General features: G+C 45.8%; 1 protein-coding gene across 2 annotated transcripts in view; it reads right to left on the reverse strand.

Annotated features, from left to right (window-relative positions):
- The window catches only part of SIK3 (SIK family kinase 3), a gene marked incomplete at its 5' end in the record, with an annotated part of 279,640 nt that extends 263,164 nt beyond the window's left edge, over nt 1–16,476 (reverse strand). For both annotated transcript variants that reach the window (XM_079788490.1, XM_079788489.1), the window contains one exon: nt 16,204–16,476. In XM_079788490.1, the coding sequence (XP_079644616.1) occupies nt 16,204–16,476 (273 nt within the window). The remainder of the gene's footprint in view (nt 1–16,203) is intronic.
- Between the last annotated feature and the right edge of the window lie 287 nt (nt 16,477–16,763).

Here is a 16,763-nt window from a genome sequence, read left to right on the forward strand (position 1 = left end):
TTCCCTAATGTTCAGAAAGCTGTTAATTATAATTTTTTTTAAAAAGTCCAATAGAAAAGTGGACAAAGGACACAGACAATTCCAAGACAAAACACAAACTGCCAACAAACAAATTAAATGATACTAAGTTCACTAATAAGTAACTACAAACTAAAATGACATTTCCTTTTCCATGTGGGATTGACTCCCTTAGAGATGCTGGTTGCCAGTGTTGAAGAGAACAGAAAAAGTGGTCTTATACACTTTTGTGTGAATGAGCCTGCCCTTTCCTGGAGGGCAATTTGGCAACATTTATAAAATGTTAAGCACTTACCATATAGTTTGATTCAAACATTCTACTTTTAGTGAACTGTTATACTAAACTAGAGGCATGCACTGGAGGGGGGTCCCTCAGCCCGGCCTGCCCTCTCACAGTTGGGGAGCCCTCAGGGATGGGAGGCGACCTGGCAATCAGGGGAAGGCGACGCCCCCAACACACCTCTGCTGCTGCCACTGCTGGCAGTGCAAGCCTCAGCTGGCCCTGGTTACCTGAGCCCCAGGCGGCCCTGGGTGGCTGGGGAGCTATGGGGACTGGGGGACTTTAGAGGCAGGCGCGTGGAGCGGCCACACCTGCCTGGGGGCGGGCCTGGCCATGCCGTGCACCTGCCACCCTGGCGGGGCTGAGGGGACTGGGCGCTGCTATCTTGTGGCTGTGGGTGCCACCATCTTTGATGGCATGGCAGTCAATTAGCATATTCCCTCCTTATTGGCTGTGGGTGCCACCATCTTTGTGAGGGTGTGATGGTCAATTAGCATATTCCCTCTTTATTAGATAGGATTTACTGAGAAAATAGAGAACCTAGTTTCAAAAGAAGATCTTAAATCTGTATATATCATAATAGAAAAGAATATAACTTTTGGAAAATTTACTGTAGGTTGGACCTAATAAAAGTCTAGTATTTTTAAAAAATTAAGTCTGAGACTTAAGAGACTTTTGAGTAGTACATAGTTCAGCAGCAAATGGAATAGAAAAGAAACACTAGCACAAGTGTGCACATATAAACATGAGAAAATATTAACTGACATAATTTATAATTATAAAAAGCTGGAAACAACTTTAAAATCTATCAATAGGATACTACTTACACAAATTAAAGTGTATCCATAAGATGGAATACTCTATAGTCATTAAAAAGATTGAGACTAGCCCTAACCAGTTTGGCCAAGTGGACAGAGCGTCCCTGGACGGGAGGGACCCAGGTTCCATTCCAGCCAATGGCATGAGCCTTGGTTGCAGGCACCTCCCCACCCAGGCCATGGTCAGGGCATGTGCAGGAGGCAACCAATTGATGTGTTTCTCTCACATAGATATTTCTCTCTGTCTTTCCCTCTCTCTTCCACTCTCTCCAAAAATAAATGAAAAATATCCTCGGGTGAGGATCAAATAAAAAAAGACTGAGACTAGGGCAAATGTACTGACATAGAAGAATGTTGGAGATATATTATTAAATTAAAAAACAAGTACTGTAACAAACTAGATGTGTGGTATGTTCCTTTTTAATAAAAGAACATAAACACTTTCTATGGTACATACTTTTTAAAGTTTGATTATAGACCCATGTATCAGGCAGATAGAACTGGCTGTGACATATGGCTCTTAAATATATTCTTCTTGTTACTGACTCACAAATCATTACTATAGTAAAGATTTTTTGCTTAAGCCCTAACCGGTTTGGCTCAGTGGATAGAGCGTCGGCCTGTGGACTGAAAGGTCCCAGGTCCGATTCTGGTCAAGGGCAGGTACCTTGGTTGCTGCACATCCCCAGAAGGAGGTGTGCAGGAGGCAGCTGGTCGATGTTTCTCTCTCATTGATGTTTCTAACTCTCTATCCCTCTCCCTTCCTCTTTGTAAAAAATCAATAAAATATATTTTTTAAAGACTTTTTGCTTAAGTTGTTAAAAAAATGAGGGAATCAAAATTTAAAATGTTTGTGCTGCAAACAAAACCATTACAAAAGTGAAAAGACTACCCACAAAATAAAAAATATCTTTGTCATACATCTGATAAATGAACTGTATTCGGCATATATAAAGAATTCTTATAACTCAGCAATAAAGACAAATAACCCAACTAAAAAATGGGCCAAAAAAAAATCTAAACAAACACTTCAAAGATCTACAAATGGTTAGTCAGCATATAAAAAGATGCTCAACACCATTCATCATTAGAGAAATGCAAATCAAAACCACAATGAGGCCCTAGCTGTTTTGGCTCAGTGGATATAGCGTGGGCCTGTGGACTGAAGGGTCCTGGGTTCAATTCTGATCAAGGGCACATGCCCGGGGTTGCAGGCTCAATACCCCGTGTGAGGCATGCAGGAAGCAGCTGATCCATGATTCTTTCTCATCATTGGTGTTTCTATCTCTCTCTCCCTCTCCCTTCCTCTCTAAAAATCAATAAATACATATTTTAAAAATGAACATTTTTAAAAATAAAAAACTTTAAAAACCAATGGAAAAAATATCCTAGGGTGAGGATTAACAAAAACAAACAAAAAAATACTTATACACAAATGTTCCTAACAGCATTGATCATAATAGCCAAAAAGTCCATAGATTCATGAGTGGATAAACAAATGCAGTATATTATTCAGCCATAAAAAGGAATGTAATTCTAACATATGTTACAATACAGATGAACCTTGAACATATATGCTAAGTGAAAGAAGCCAGGCCATATATTTTATATTTTATGATTTCATTTAAATGTAAATTGTCCAGAATCAGGAAAAAACATAAAGTCTTAGTTGCTTGGGGCTAGGAGAGGGAAGCTGGGGAAACAGACAGTGACTGTTGATGGGTATGCCATTGCCTTTAAGAGGAACGCAACTGTTCTAAAATCGATCGTGATAGCTGCACAACTCTGTGAACATACTTAAAAACACTGAATTGGGTAAACTGTACGGCAAATGAACCATCTGTCAATAAAGCTGATGTAAAAATATATAATAAAGAAACTGGAAGCTCCATGAGGTTAAGTGATTTGCCCAAAGAAAACTGCCCAGCTAATAAAGTTGAAATTGGAAACACATTGGCCTGACCCCCACTCCAATATTCAGTTCATTACTACAGGCTGCCTCAGGCAATTGATAGCCAAATAGGTTCCCCAAAGGGTCAGAAAAGCAGAAAACAGTGGTACTAGCATAAGAAAGGAAGAGAAATTTAAGTAACACAAACTGAAATGTGATTTTCCAAAATTTAATGTGACTCCCAAATGGACTCTTGGCCTAAAACATTAAACAACCATTGACATAAGACACTGACTAGTATAACAGCGCCCTTTTTACTAAGCGCTCGGTTAGAGCAGGCACTGGGTGCAGCTGCTGACTGAAAAGAAAAAAGAAAATGAGATCAGAGGGGCAGCAGGCTGAAATCACTGCCACTCTACCGCATACGTCAGCGAGGCCCATCAGTAACATGCTGCAGACATGTTATTCTTGAGGACTGTAGACGGACTCCTCTAAAGAGATCCGAAAGTATTATGCCGAGATTTAAGTAGCTCCCGGAATTATTATGCACACACAAGGTATGTAGACATAATATACGAAAGGGGTGCCTCTGCAGCTGACTTGGACACAAAGATCATCTGCTGAAATTCAGCTGCCCCCTTTGACTAGAATAACAATGTCTCTGTTGATGAGAAACAGAAAGTATGCCAAGAGCATACAGTCACTAAAAACATTATTTGGAGAGTTTAAAAAAATGAACTACTAAAAACGCTTATCTACAACAGAGAAGCCAAGCCTCTTCAGTCTTCAGTCTTCAATCTTTGGCAAAACACCACTTACGCAACATTAGAACTTTTTGACAGAAGCAAAGGGCAATGGGAGGCAGGAAAGAGAAAGAAAAGTCCTGCAGGTGCCCAACTTAACCCTACTAAACACAGCTCTGCTCCTGCCTTCCACAATAAAAACAAGTCTGTTCCTTGTGGCATGTGAATGAAGATTTCATTTGCCAGGAACAGAAAACAACTTACTACATGAAAATGTCAACTTGTTCTCTGGAACACTACACTAGCAGTGAGCAGAAAAAAACTTTTAAACAAGAGAGTTTGGGCTGTTTCCTCGTCAAATTTGAAACATCACTGGCCCTTTATCATTCAGTTCAGTTCATGTAAACTCGAACACAGTGGACAAAAATACCAACCTGAAGTATACACCACAAATAAAACATTATATAAAACTAGAGGCCTGATGCACAGGGGGGTGTGTCCCTCAGCCCAGCCTGCACCCTCTCCAATCTGAGACCCCTCAAGGGATGTCCGGCTGCCCGTTTAGGCCCAATCCCACCAGGGCAGTCGGACATCCCTCTCACAATCCAGGACTACTGGCTCCCAACCACTCGCCTGCCTGCCTTCCTGATTGCCCCTAACCGCTTCTGCCTGCCAGCCTGATCACCCCCTAACCACTCCCCTGCCAGCCTGATTGATGCCTAACTGCTCCCCTGCCAGCCTGATTACCCCTAACTGCCCTCCCCTGCAGGCCTGGTCCCCCCGCAACTGTTCTCCCCTGCAGGCCTGGGTCCTCCCCACAACTGCCCTCCCTTGCAGGCCTGGTCCCTCCAAACTGCCCTCCCCTGCTGGCCTGATCGCCCACAACTGCCCTCCCCTGCAGGCCTGATCCCTCCCAACTGCCCTCCCCTGATGGCCATCTTGTGGCAGCCATCTTGTGTCCACATGGGGGCAGCCATCTTTGACCACATGGGGGCAGCCATCTTATGTGCTGGAGTGATGGTCAATTTGCATATTACTCTTTTATTAGATAGGAGGATATTTTGTCCTCAAATTTCTAACAACTTTGGCTTATTTATCATTTTAAATTAATGTAGAAGCTCTCCTAACCCATTTCCCCTCAACCAACCTGCCAAAATAATCGATACTTTCCCTTCTCTCTCCAAAACAACTGGTGCCCCCAGCATGCGAACTGGCCCCAATTAATAGCTTCTCTCTTATTCCTAAGTATTTCTGCTCCCACCCATTAAGCTGCATGCTGACCAAGAATTGTTTTTCCCCAAACTATTTATACCATTTGTTCTTGTTGTTATAGCTATATAATTTCATTAGACAGGTAAACCAGTAAGAGATCAGGGAGAATAGAAAGACATCTATTAGTCTATACTAATAAAAGGGTAATATGCTAATTAGACCAGGAGACCTTCTGGACGTCCTTCCGGACAAAGCCATGGTGGCGGGGCTGAGGCAGAGGTGGTTAGGGGCGAGCAGGCCAGCAGGGGTAGCAGTTGGGGGCGAGCAGGCCAGCAGGGGGGGGGGGGCAGTTGGGGGTGATCAGACCGAAAGGGGGGGCAGTTGAGGGCAATCAGGCTGGCAGGAAGAGAGGTTAGGAGCGATCAGGCAGGTAGGACAGCGGTTAGGAGCCAAGGTCCCAAATTGCAAGAGGGATGTCCGACTGCCAGTTTAGGCCCGAGGGGTCCCAGATTGGAGAGGGTGCAGGACAGGCTGAGGGACACTCCCCCCCACCCCCGTGCACAAATTTCGTGCCACTGGTAAATCTATACTAATAAAAGAGAAATATGCAAATTGACTGTACATCTGAGACACCCACTAGCCAATCAGGAGTGAGTATGCAAATTAACCCAACAAAGATGGAAAGTTAATTTGCATACGCAGGCATGGAGCGAAGACTGAAGGCTCCGGCCCAAGCAAAGATTGAAGACTGAAGACTGAAGAGGCTTGGCTTCTCTGTTGTGGCCGGAGCAAAGGCCTGGGTCCTGGGTGCCGGAGGAAAACCGGTGCTGGCGGAAAACCGGTGCCGGCAGCCAGGGGAAGGAAGGCCTATTGCACGAATCTTCATGCAACGGGCCTCTACTATCCTACCTAATAGACAAATATGCAAATTGACCATACCTTCGCTATGCCCGTGATTGGCCAGGAGGCGCGGGGGGGCGGGACTCGGGGTGGCCGATTGGGCCGGCGGGATGCTGAGCTCGCGTCGCCAGCGGCGGCTCGAGCTCAGCGTCTGCACCATGGCTGTGTTGCGGCACAGAAGGGGCCTCTGGGGCAGCGAGCTCACGTCCCACCACGGACCATCAAAAGCGGGGGAGCTGGGTGCCTGTCCGCTCAGGCCTGGTGCACCAGCGATCAAAAGCAAAAGCGTGGGAGCTGGGTGCCTGTCCGCTCAGGCACCAGGCCTTTCAGAAGCCTCCGCCCCGCCGGCCGCCGGAGGCTTCTGAAAGGCCTGGTGCAACAGCGGACAGGCACCCAGCTCCCCCTCTAAACGTGCATGATTTAATCATGCACTGGGCCTCTAGTATATATAAAAAGCTAAGTGTCTGTCCGTCCGACTCACCACTATGATGCGCACTGACCACCAGAGGGAAGACTCTCAACGGAGCAGCTGCCATGACTTGCACTGGCCATTTAAAAATAAACGGCACCACGAACCTGGCGCTGACAAACCAACACTCAGCTTCCCCCAACTGGGACACAGGCCCCGCCACGACCCCAGAGCAACACCCCACCAAATCGCAGCCAAAGCTGCCAAGACCCCATGGTGTGCAGAAGGCAGCCGATCAATGATTCTTTCTTATCATTGATGTTTCTCTCTCTCTCCCTCTCCCTTCCTCTCTAAAATCAATAAAAATATATTAAAAATATGTCATTTCCTTTATTAAAAAGAAAGATAAAAACAATTAAATGCAACCCATTAAAATTCAAAGTCAGTGATTAAAAAGTTGTTTTGTTTTTGTTTTCAGTCAGCTCACCTAGTATAAAGACCAGAACAGCCCTAGCCAGTTTAGCTCAGTGGACAGAGCGTCAGCCTGTAGACTGAAGGGTCCCGGGTTCGATTCTGGTGAAGGGCACATGCCTGTGTTGCAGGCTCGGTCCCCAGTGGGGGGTATGCAGGAGGCAGCCAGTCAATGATTATCTCTCATCATTGATGTTTCTCTCTCTCTCCCTCTCCCTTCCTCTCTGAAATCAATAAAAATATATTTAAAAAAAGAAAAGAACAGAACAAGAGGTAACTCAACAAATAGTTTGAAGTTATTTCAGTAAGTACCAGCAGCCCAAGACCCCTTGGTAGATCTGCAAAGGAAGAGAGGCTCCAAGGCAGAAGAGGGAGAAGGAGGCATTCATTGGCTGACTACCTGCAGGGCCTGGATATGAAGGAACCCTCTATTGTTTTATTTTGTTTTTAATCCTCACCAGAGGATATTTTTTCCATTGATTGTTTAGAGAGAATGAAAGGATGTGGGGGGACAGGGGGAGAGAGAGAGAGAGAGAGAGAGAGAGAGAGAGAGAGAGAGAGAGAACATCAATATGAGAAAGACACATCAATCAGCTGCCTCCCACACATAGCCCTGGGCCAGGGATCAAGCCTGCAACCAAGGCATGTGCCCTTGACCGAGAATAGAACCTGAGACCCTTCAGTCCACAGGCCAACACTCTAATCACTTAACCAAACCACCTAGGGCAGTGGTCAGCAAACCGCGGCTCGCGAGCCACATGCGGCTCTTTGGCCTCTTGAGTGTGGCTCTTCCACAAAATACCACGTGCGGGCACGCACGTACAGTGCGATTGAAACTTCGGGGCCCATGCGCAGAAGTCGGTTTACGGCCTGGGCAAGTCTATTTTGAAGAAGTGGCATTAGAACACTCAAGGGGCCAAAGAGCCACATGTGGCTCACGAGCCGAGGTTTGCCGACCACTGACCTAGGGCATTTAAATTTTGAATTTAAATTGCAGGGTTTACTTCAGATATACTGAACTTAATAATAAAAGCTTGAGATATGCCAAAAAGAAATTACTTGCCTAGAAAGGTTGTGAATCTCCTTAACTAGAGATTTGTGAGGAAAAGGTAGAAAATTACTTTTCTTTAACATCTTAACTAGAGAGGAAATTGCAATAGTAAAATACTAAGGTGTACTAAGAGTATAAAAACAAACCCAGTACTAATTTTTTAATCCTTATATTCATTCACTAAATGAATGTTTATAAGCATTGTAGTAAACACTGGGAATATAGCAGCAAAAACAGATTAAAATTCCGCCTTCGTGAAGCTAACATTAATTCATCACACTGTGCCTCCTAACAAGCATTAAAAGCTAGATATTTTCCCTCTCTCCCCCCCTCTCTCTCTCCCTTTCTCTCTCTCTCTCTCTCTCTCTCTATATATATATATATATATATATATAGAGAGAGAGAGAGAGAGAGAGAGAGAGAGAGAGAGAGAGAGGGAGAGAGAGGGAGAGAGGGAGAGAGAGAGAGGGAGAGAAACATCAATGTGAGAGTGAAACATCAACATCGATCAGCTGCTTCCTACACGCCCCCTACACTCCCTACCGAGGGATAGAGCGGACAACCTGGGCATGTGCCCTGGCTGGGAGTTGAACCAGCAACTTTTCGGTGCATTGGACAATGCCCAACCAACTAAGCCCAACCAACTGAGCCACACTAGCAGGGTTTTTTGGTTTTTTGTTTTAAGTAAAATTATGTTTATAAATTTCAAGCAGGTCAAAGCACTGCCATAAAATAAATAGCATTTGGACTGATCCAGAGAAGCCCCTTAATAAATATCTGTGGAAAAAAAAAACAACTAAAAACTGTATGGTTGAGGTCTTAGGGTGGCAGGCAGACTTAATTTCACTATATACAAATCTGCACTTTTTGAATTTTGTGCCATACATCAATTCCTAGTTTTTAATAAATGTTTTTTCAATAGTTAATCAGATGGATGGATGGTTGGTTAGTTGGTTGGGTGGAATGAATGAAAAATTTCTTCTTCAAAAATTTCAGCCTCAAAATGTATGGTTAGCTAACCTAAATTTTCAGATTCAATTCTTTTGGAGGAAGCAATGAGAAGTAAAACATACTGCTGGTACTGGAGCTGACATGTGGCAGAAATTTGGTAATTTCTCAGAACTTCCTAATCAAAACCTAAATATAGTTTAAGATAACTGGCCAAAAGTTGAGGCTTCTCAAAGACATTGCCTTGGCCACTTACTTTAACAAGTATTTATTATGTTAGGACAAAAACCCACAAGAATGTATATAATTTTCGGTCATCCACAGGACAGTATAACTGGCCTGTATTATGTATTGTGCTGAAAGGAACCAGCTACTCACTATTAGAAGGGCTCTCAGGGTCTCACCTGAAGGGTGAGGTCATGCACTGGGGAAACAGGTGTAGCTCTTAGACCGAAAACTAGAACCACAGAAGAAAAGCTCTAGGTAAGAGGTTCTCTTGGTCTTCACCTGTGTCATCAAGGTATGTATCTTGGTGACCAGTTCTCTTAATGAGTTAAAAGACGGCACCATCCCCTGGAAACCAGTAATAATCTGGAAAGTGAGGGGTCCATCTAAGACAGGTACATTCAAAGACAGACCAGTCCAAGAGCAAAGCAGATTGACTCCCCTTCCCTGGGAGTGAGCGAGATTCAGTGGCAAAGGAGAACGATACAAGGCAGACTGTGCTTATGGTCACTGCCTTCTCTGTTCCTTCCCTTTTACTTCCTTAGTATTTTGAAAGGCTTTTTGATACCTTAGTCATGTCAAGGGGGCACCAAGGGTATCTGAGTAGAGAATTAAAGGCAAAACAATGGCAAAGTAATGGATCCATGGAGGACTGCTGGTAAGTGGCAGGAGTGACAGAGTGAAACAATGCCCAAGGACAGTTGAAATACAGTGTTGGTATATATTCTTCCTCCTATTTGGAAGATGTTCCTCTAATCATGACATCTCACTTTTGGAATTTGGATTTATAGAAAGGATATCTTAGACTTTAATTAGTAGGTATGTCTTGTTTCTCTAATAAAAAAAAAAATCAAGTGCTTAAAGGCAAGGACAGTGTTTTCTATGACTGGAGGAGTCAGAGCAGTTAACTAGAAACTGGAATGCCTGAACTCTAATTCTAGCTCCCGCACTAACTAGCTATAGGATTCTTGGTAAATGGAGGGAGGAGGGAAGATACCAAAGGGAGTCATGAATCTAATGGGTAATTGGTCTAAACTACTTTAATAGCCCCTAAAGGCCTGAGATTCTAAACTCCATTAAGTCCATCTTTCTAGATTCTGGAAAAGAAAGCACTGGAATAGAAGATCGCTAAGATCTTTTATGTGTCCAAAAATCAACAAATATTTGTTGGTTGATCATGTTTATGTCAAAACGTATTATATTCTCTTAATGTGTGGAAGAATGTAAGTTGTTAAAATTGAACACCTCCTCCATCTAAGAAACGCATAGAAAAAACTTTCTTACCCTTAACCATAAAATAACCAGCATGAATTTTTAAAAACATAAATCAGATGATGTCAGTGCTCCTGCTTCGATATCTGTTGACGTCAATGCTCTGTTTCATGCCCAATTCCATAAAATGGACTATCAACCTATATTATCTGGTCCCTGTCTACCTTTCTGACTTCATCCCTTACCATCCTCCCCCTTGTTCCATGACTTTGGGTCTAATTTTTGAAAAAGCCAAGCTTTCTACCCCAAGACCTTTGCAATTGCCATTCCTTCTGCATTGATGTAACCAAGCATGTCTTCCAAATCTTCCCAGACTGATGCTCATTCAGGTGTCAGTTCAAATATCATCATATTGGAAAGGCCTTCCCGACCCCTCTATCTGAAGCAGCATCCTTCCCCAGACACACTCTAGCCCAGGCGTCCTCAAACTACGGCCCGCGGGCCACATGCGGGTGTTTTTGCCGTTTTGTTTTTTTACTTCAAAATAAGATATGTGCAGTGTGCATAGGAATTTGTTCATAGTTTTTTTTTAAACTATAGTCCGGCCCTCCAACGGTCTGAGGGACAGTGAACTGGCCCCCTGTTTAAAAAGTTTGAGGACCCCTGCTCTAGCCCATTTATTTTCTTCATAGTACTCATCACTATATGAAGTTATTTTTTTACATGTTTCTTATCTGTCTCCTCCCATTAGAAAGGAAGCTCCAAGAAGGCAAGAGCTTTTTATCTCTCTTGTTTATCAGTGTACAAACAAGAGCGTCCAGGATAGAATCTGAACAAAATGTGGATTCAATAAATATACACTGAATGAATGAATAGGTAAGAGAAAGATTCCATGTCTGTGCAGAGATGTTTTAAGTGTTTTTAGAATTACAGAGGCTCTGGTAAAGAGAGAATTTCTTTTTCTTTTCGAAGAATCCACTTTGTTCTCTTTTGTGCTGTGAACTTGAAAACATCAGCCAGACTGATGCCTGGAAAATGAAAACAGCACTTCTGGCACAGAAACAACCAGTCTGGGCACCTCTGGCTTGCCCAGATCTATGACTTTCTAGGGAGCTGGCACCAAAGCCAAAGTGCTAAATAAACAGCTCTGATGCTGAAGGTGGAATGCGGTATTCTGAATCTAGACAGACTAGTCCAAATCAATCTTAGCTCTTCACAAAGTTTCAACAAAGTCAGCAACCCCATCACAAATGAAGTATCATATGTATCAAAGTGAAGTTAGTCATCTTTCAGTAGGCATTTCTGTGTTATCTAGGGGTGGATCTATCCCCTCAAATGTAATGTAAACCTTGCTTTCAATTTCTTTTTGACATAATTCACTTTTCTTTTTACCACTGAGTCTTGCTTCCAGTCTTCTGATGAGCACAAACAGCATCTCATGTGCTTCATGAAAGTCTTACTTAGCAGCAGCTATAAAACTATTAGCCCACTGAGTTTTTCTCCTCGTGGAAAGGAGTTCGCACTAAACCATGCAGTCCGCAGATGTGTCCTGGCTGGTCAATATGTAGAATGGGGTCATGCAGCAACATGTTTTCTCTGTGTGTTATCTAAAGTAAAGAATCCTGACCTTGGACTTCTAAGTAGTACCCAAATGCAAATGTGTTCTTTAAGAATAATTCACATTCTCCACCAAATTTAAGGTAATCTCTGGAGAAAAGACTGCTCTCAAACTCTGTTCCAATGTGACAAACAGTAGTAACACAAACACACAGAAGATTCAAAGCAGCCCAAATAAAAGCCAGCATCAGTCACAGTTTTCAATAGACAAGTCTCATAACGATGTAAAAAGTTTAACTAATGGAAAATTATTTTAAATCCCAATTTCATGAAATTAGCCAATAATCCACAGGAGTCTAACCCAACTCTGTCAAAGTGGCCCCTGACATAACCTGAAAGCAAATATCATCAGGATGGCATCTACCCAAACAAAATGAATGGCTTGTACATTTATGAACTGTTCCAAAGGGGTGAAAGGTCAAAAAGGGGAACTATGTCTTATTCACCTTTGTTATTATAGCATCTGATGATGATTCTGATGCTGATATATGCCTACTATGTGCCAAGTACTATTCTAAGAGCTTCACATATATTATTTAATCTTCATAATACCCAAACTTGGGAGGTAAGTATTATTGTCATCTCACTTTACAGATGAGAGCATCTAAACACAGAGAAGTTAAATAATTTACCCAAGATCACCCAACTATTAAACAGCAGAGGGTCCAAACCCAGGCAGCCTTATCCAAAGCTCACGCTCTTACCACAAACCAGTAATGGGCAAGTGATATGCATCTGTTGAAATACACATTAAAAGTATTTGAGCCCTGGCCAGCTGGCTCACTTGGTTGAAGCATCATCCTGTACACCAAAAGGATGCAGGTTTGATTCCTGGTCAGGGCACATACCTTGGTTGCCGGTTTAATCCCCAGTTAGGGTAAGTACAAAAGGCAACAAATTGATATATATCTCTCTCTCAAAATCAGTTTAAAAACCCATTATCTTTGGGTGAGGGTTTGTGTGTTTTTTTAAGTATTGGCCCAGCCGGCATGGCTCAGTAGTTGAGCATTGACCCATGAACTGGGAGGTCACAGTTCGATTGCCAGTCAAGGCACGTGACAGGGATGCGGGAGTGGATCCTCAGTAGGGGGGGGGGGGGGGTATGTAGGAGGCAGCCAATCAATGATTCACTCTCATCATTGATGTTTCTATCTCTCTCTCCCTCTCCTTTCCTCTCTGAAATCAATAAAAAACATTTTTTTTAAGTATTTGACCAATGGCTTTTTGACCAATAGTCATGGTCATGGATACTTTAAAATATATATACAAAATACATCTACTCTTTGTTTTTATTCATCCAATCAGTGAAAGTATAATTAGGCACAGACAACAGACTATAAGCAATTGAGAACAGAAAATCTTTATTTTAAAGCTCTTTAATACTTCAGAGTATCCTACCAAAAGGATAGAGCCAAAGAATTTCAGACTAAGGCTCCTCCAAAAAAAAAAGGAAGTCAGCGCTATAGGACAAAGACAGCCGGGGAAGCTGCTGACCAGAGTGTGTCAGAGACGCGCGCTCCTCCTGCTAACTGTTCTGCAGTGACGCGCTCAGCTCTGCAGTGCTGCCCACATGAACACTGAGCTCACGGACGCAGTGCCGCAAAAATCACCAACAACCAAAGAGGAAAATATTTCCCTTTCTCAACTGATTTTATTCATCCCCTCTAGGGGGTTTGAGAGTTAACAGAATCAGGAAAGGGCCAAGCCTCACCACTTATTGGACAGAGAGTGTTGTAGCTTAGTCAATAAATGAAGTTTACTTTAGCCTCTCAGTCCTTGGAAAGGGAAGTACATATAAGAAAAGGTGACCATAAATATTTCTTTGATGTTCAGAAACACCTACTACCTACCCTCCTTCAGCCAACACAAATGTCATCGGAATTACCTGAGTATGATTGTTATATATGGTTACTAGAAAAACCCAGACCTATAGGAATAAAAGCAGAAAGAAGAAATCACATACCTCTAAAAGAAGAAACAAAAAAATAATACATTCTGGAAAGAGATGGGGGGAGAGCTCTTTTTGTTCCAAGCAACCTGGCCACAGGAGTAAGATAAACGCTGCCGTGCCTGGGAAGAAAAACCTACCTGAGGAACTGAAAAGGCAGCTTCTGCAACTGCTAGTAGCGCAGGCACCTTCCTTGCGTTATATAACCAAGCCATGGCCTCAATAGGCCTTCATACTGTATGTCAACAGCTGTTAAGCACATCTAAGCTGTCAGCATCTGAGAAACCCTTCCAAAGTGGATTCAGATTAAACCTGGAGCAGGCCAAAATATGCTCTTCGTTCACCCAGAGCACATGACAACTCCTTGTGAATTAAACTTCACTCACGTCCTCAGGGTAATTTAAGCAACAAAAGATAGGGTGCTTGTAACTGTACTGTAAGTAGGAAATTGCACACTGCTACAGAAACCCAAATGAGTGCTGGTGTGGTCCCATCACACATGCAACTCATTGAACTCACTGTCCATGCCATCCATTTGTCTCATTCAAGATTTTGAAAATTTCCATACAAAGGAATTGCATAACTCCACACCACAAATGATCAAAGTTAAAACCAACATAAACAGTGACACCGTTTATAAACAAGCCACTGCTTAAAATGCTGCAGTCCTAAAGGACACCAAGGCCTCAGAGGAAACTAAGAGACACACACACAGGAAAATTAGAAAGTGGGCAGACCAGCCATAATTAGCCACTGGTTTTGCTGACTACCGAAGACAGAAATGTCTCTTTTATATATAACACCAAGAATAAACTGTTTGCAATTACATTTCCAAAAACATTCAACTCTGTCTGAAATTTTTTTATCAGTATTTTGGTGTATTCAAGGTCTGGGAGATATAAAATTCTTTAAGGCATAGATACCATAAGCCAGGTAACCAATTAAGTTCATAGAGTCCTTCCCCTAAAGATCAAAGCAAAATAATCACAGGAGTGCATGTGATTACTTGAGGGGGAGGGGGGAGCAAAAAGGAAATAACAAAACAAGGAACAAGGCTCCAACAACTAGCGTTGTTTGTAAACATAAGTTTGGCTTGGCTAACGGTAAGCAGAACTGGAAACATTGGGGTGGGGGGGAGGTGGAGATGCACCAGAGTCTTCGCTCAGCCTACTCCCCGTCAGGGTTAGAGGGCAGCAGGGTAACATGGGGAACCGTGGACTTGATCTCCCGCAGCTCAGACCCGCAGACTTGAGGGCCTCTGATAAAAACTGGCAAAAAGGCTGAAGGGCACCCCCTCCCCAGAGAAGTGAAACTGACCAATGAATTGTCCATAGGCACCCACCCTGCCAACCCCTTATAACCTAGGACAGAAACACGGGGAAAAGCAGGTCCGGCGGTAAGTGAGCAGGAGAGATGGCCTCCGAAGACAAGCGACTGCCGGGTAGGTGATGGATGGCAGCCGCGCGGGCTGGGGCAGGGGCACTGATGTGGCTTTTGTGGGAAGCAGCAGCAGCAGCTGTGGGGTTCTTCCTAGTCAGGCCGAGGGAACAAACTGCGTGTTGAATGCGGGGCATGACTCCACTGAAAGTGTTCATTCAAGTGAGAGAATGCACAAAGGAAAAATTTGGAGTACAAATGGGCTTTGTGGGTCCCACTGAAACCAAACGATTGGGCCTGATGCCTTAGATTCCAATCCTCCCAAAGAAGGAGGCTACGGGAAAGTGCTACCCATATTTCCTCAAAAAGGGAACTTCCCAGGTAAGAATGTATATGTACACACATGTGGCTGCCTCCCTGACCTTGAATTTCATCACTGCACTCCGCAGGTCCCCGGGAACCAGCGGGCCCTCGCCGCCTCCCGGCCGCCGGGAGCCACACCAGCCAGCAGCCCAGCTCCCCAAGTGCCTGACCCCGGTCCCTGCCGCCCCTGTCCCCGAGCCCATTCCTGCAGAAAAGCAAGTAATTTCTCCCCAGTGTTTCCCCATTTCCTTCCTCGGTTCCTCCAATGGTCTCGTCTGTCCTCAAGGCTCCCCCTCCCGCCACCTCTGCGGACTGAGACCTGTCATAAGGGGCCAGCTCGCCCCTGCCCCCCGGAACCCACACGCGCCCTAAGACGCGCCGGGCCGCCCGGGTCCCCGTCTCCCACGCCCCTGCCTCGTCCCCTCGGGGTTCCCACCCGCTGGTTCCAGAGTCTCCTCGGCTCGGCTCGTGGGGCGTCAGAGTTCCGACCTCGTTCCGAGCGTCCGCCTCCCTCAGTCCGCGCGGGACCCCCCTCCTGCCGCGGCGCCCGGTCCCGGCACCAGGCCCGCACCGCGTCCGGGTCCCGCAGCCCCTCGCCCGCTCCCCACTCCCGCGGCCCCTCAGGATCCCCGCCCGGCGCCCCCGGCCCCCGAACCTCCGCCGCCGACCCCGGCCCGGCTCGCGTCCCTCCCGCCCCGCGCTCGCGCGCCGCGCCGCTACCTTGGCCTTGGTGAGGAGGTGCGTGGCCCGCTTCACCACCGCGAAGTTGCCCTTGCCGATGGTGCGGTCGATCTCGTAGTAGCCGATGCGGGCGGGCGCCGGCCCGCGGGAGGCCGGGGCCGGGGGTAGCGGCGAGCCCGCTGCCGGAGGCACAGCAGCGGGGGCGGCCGGGGGTCCCGGCGCCGGCAGAGGCAGCAGGCGGCCCGCCGGCCCGGCCCCCCCGGCCGCGGCCCCCGAAGCCCCGCCGGCTCCGCTCGCCGCCGCCGCCGCCATCTTGTGCACTGAAACCTCCGGGGCCGCGGGGCGCCGCGGGGAGGGGGCGGGGGGCGGGAGGAGGGGGGCGCGCTGACGTCACTCCGGGGCGGGGCGCCCGCGCCGCCGGGGCCCGGCGCCATGGCAACCGCTGGTCACGTGCCGACGCGCGTCACTGCCCGGAGTCATGGCAACGGTGACCTCACCCTCGAGCTCGACCTTCCCGCGTGGGCGCTGCTCCCCGCCGGCTCCACGCTGCCCCGGTTCCCGCCGCGGCAGCGGTCCCGAGTCGGGGTGCTTCCAGCCGG

This window comes from Cnephaeus nilssonii (genome assembly GCF_951640355.1).
Source record: "Cnephaeus nilssonii genome assembly, chromosome: 13".
NCBI classification, from domain to species: Eukaryota; Metazoa; Chordata; class Mammalia; order Chiroptera; family Vespertilionidae; genus Cnephaeus; species Cnephaeus nilssonii.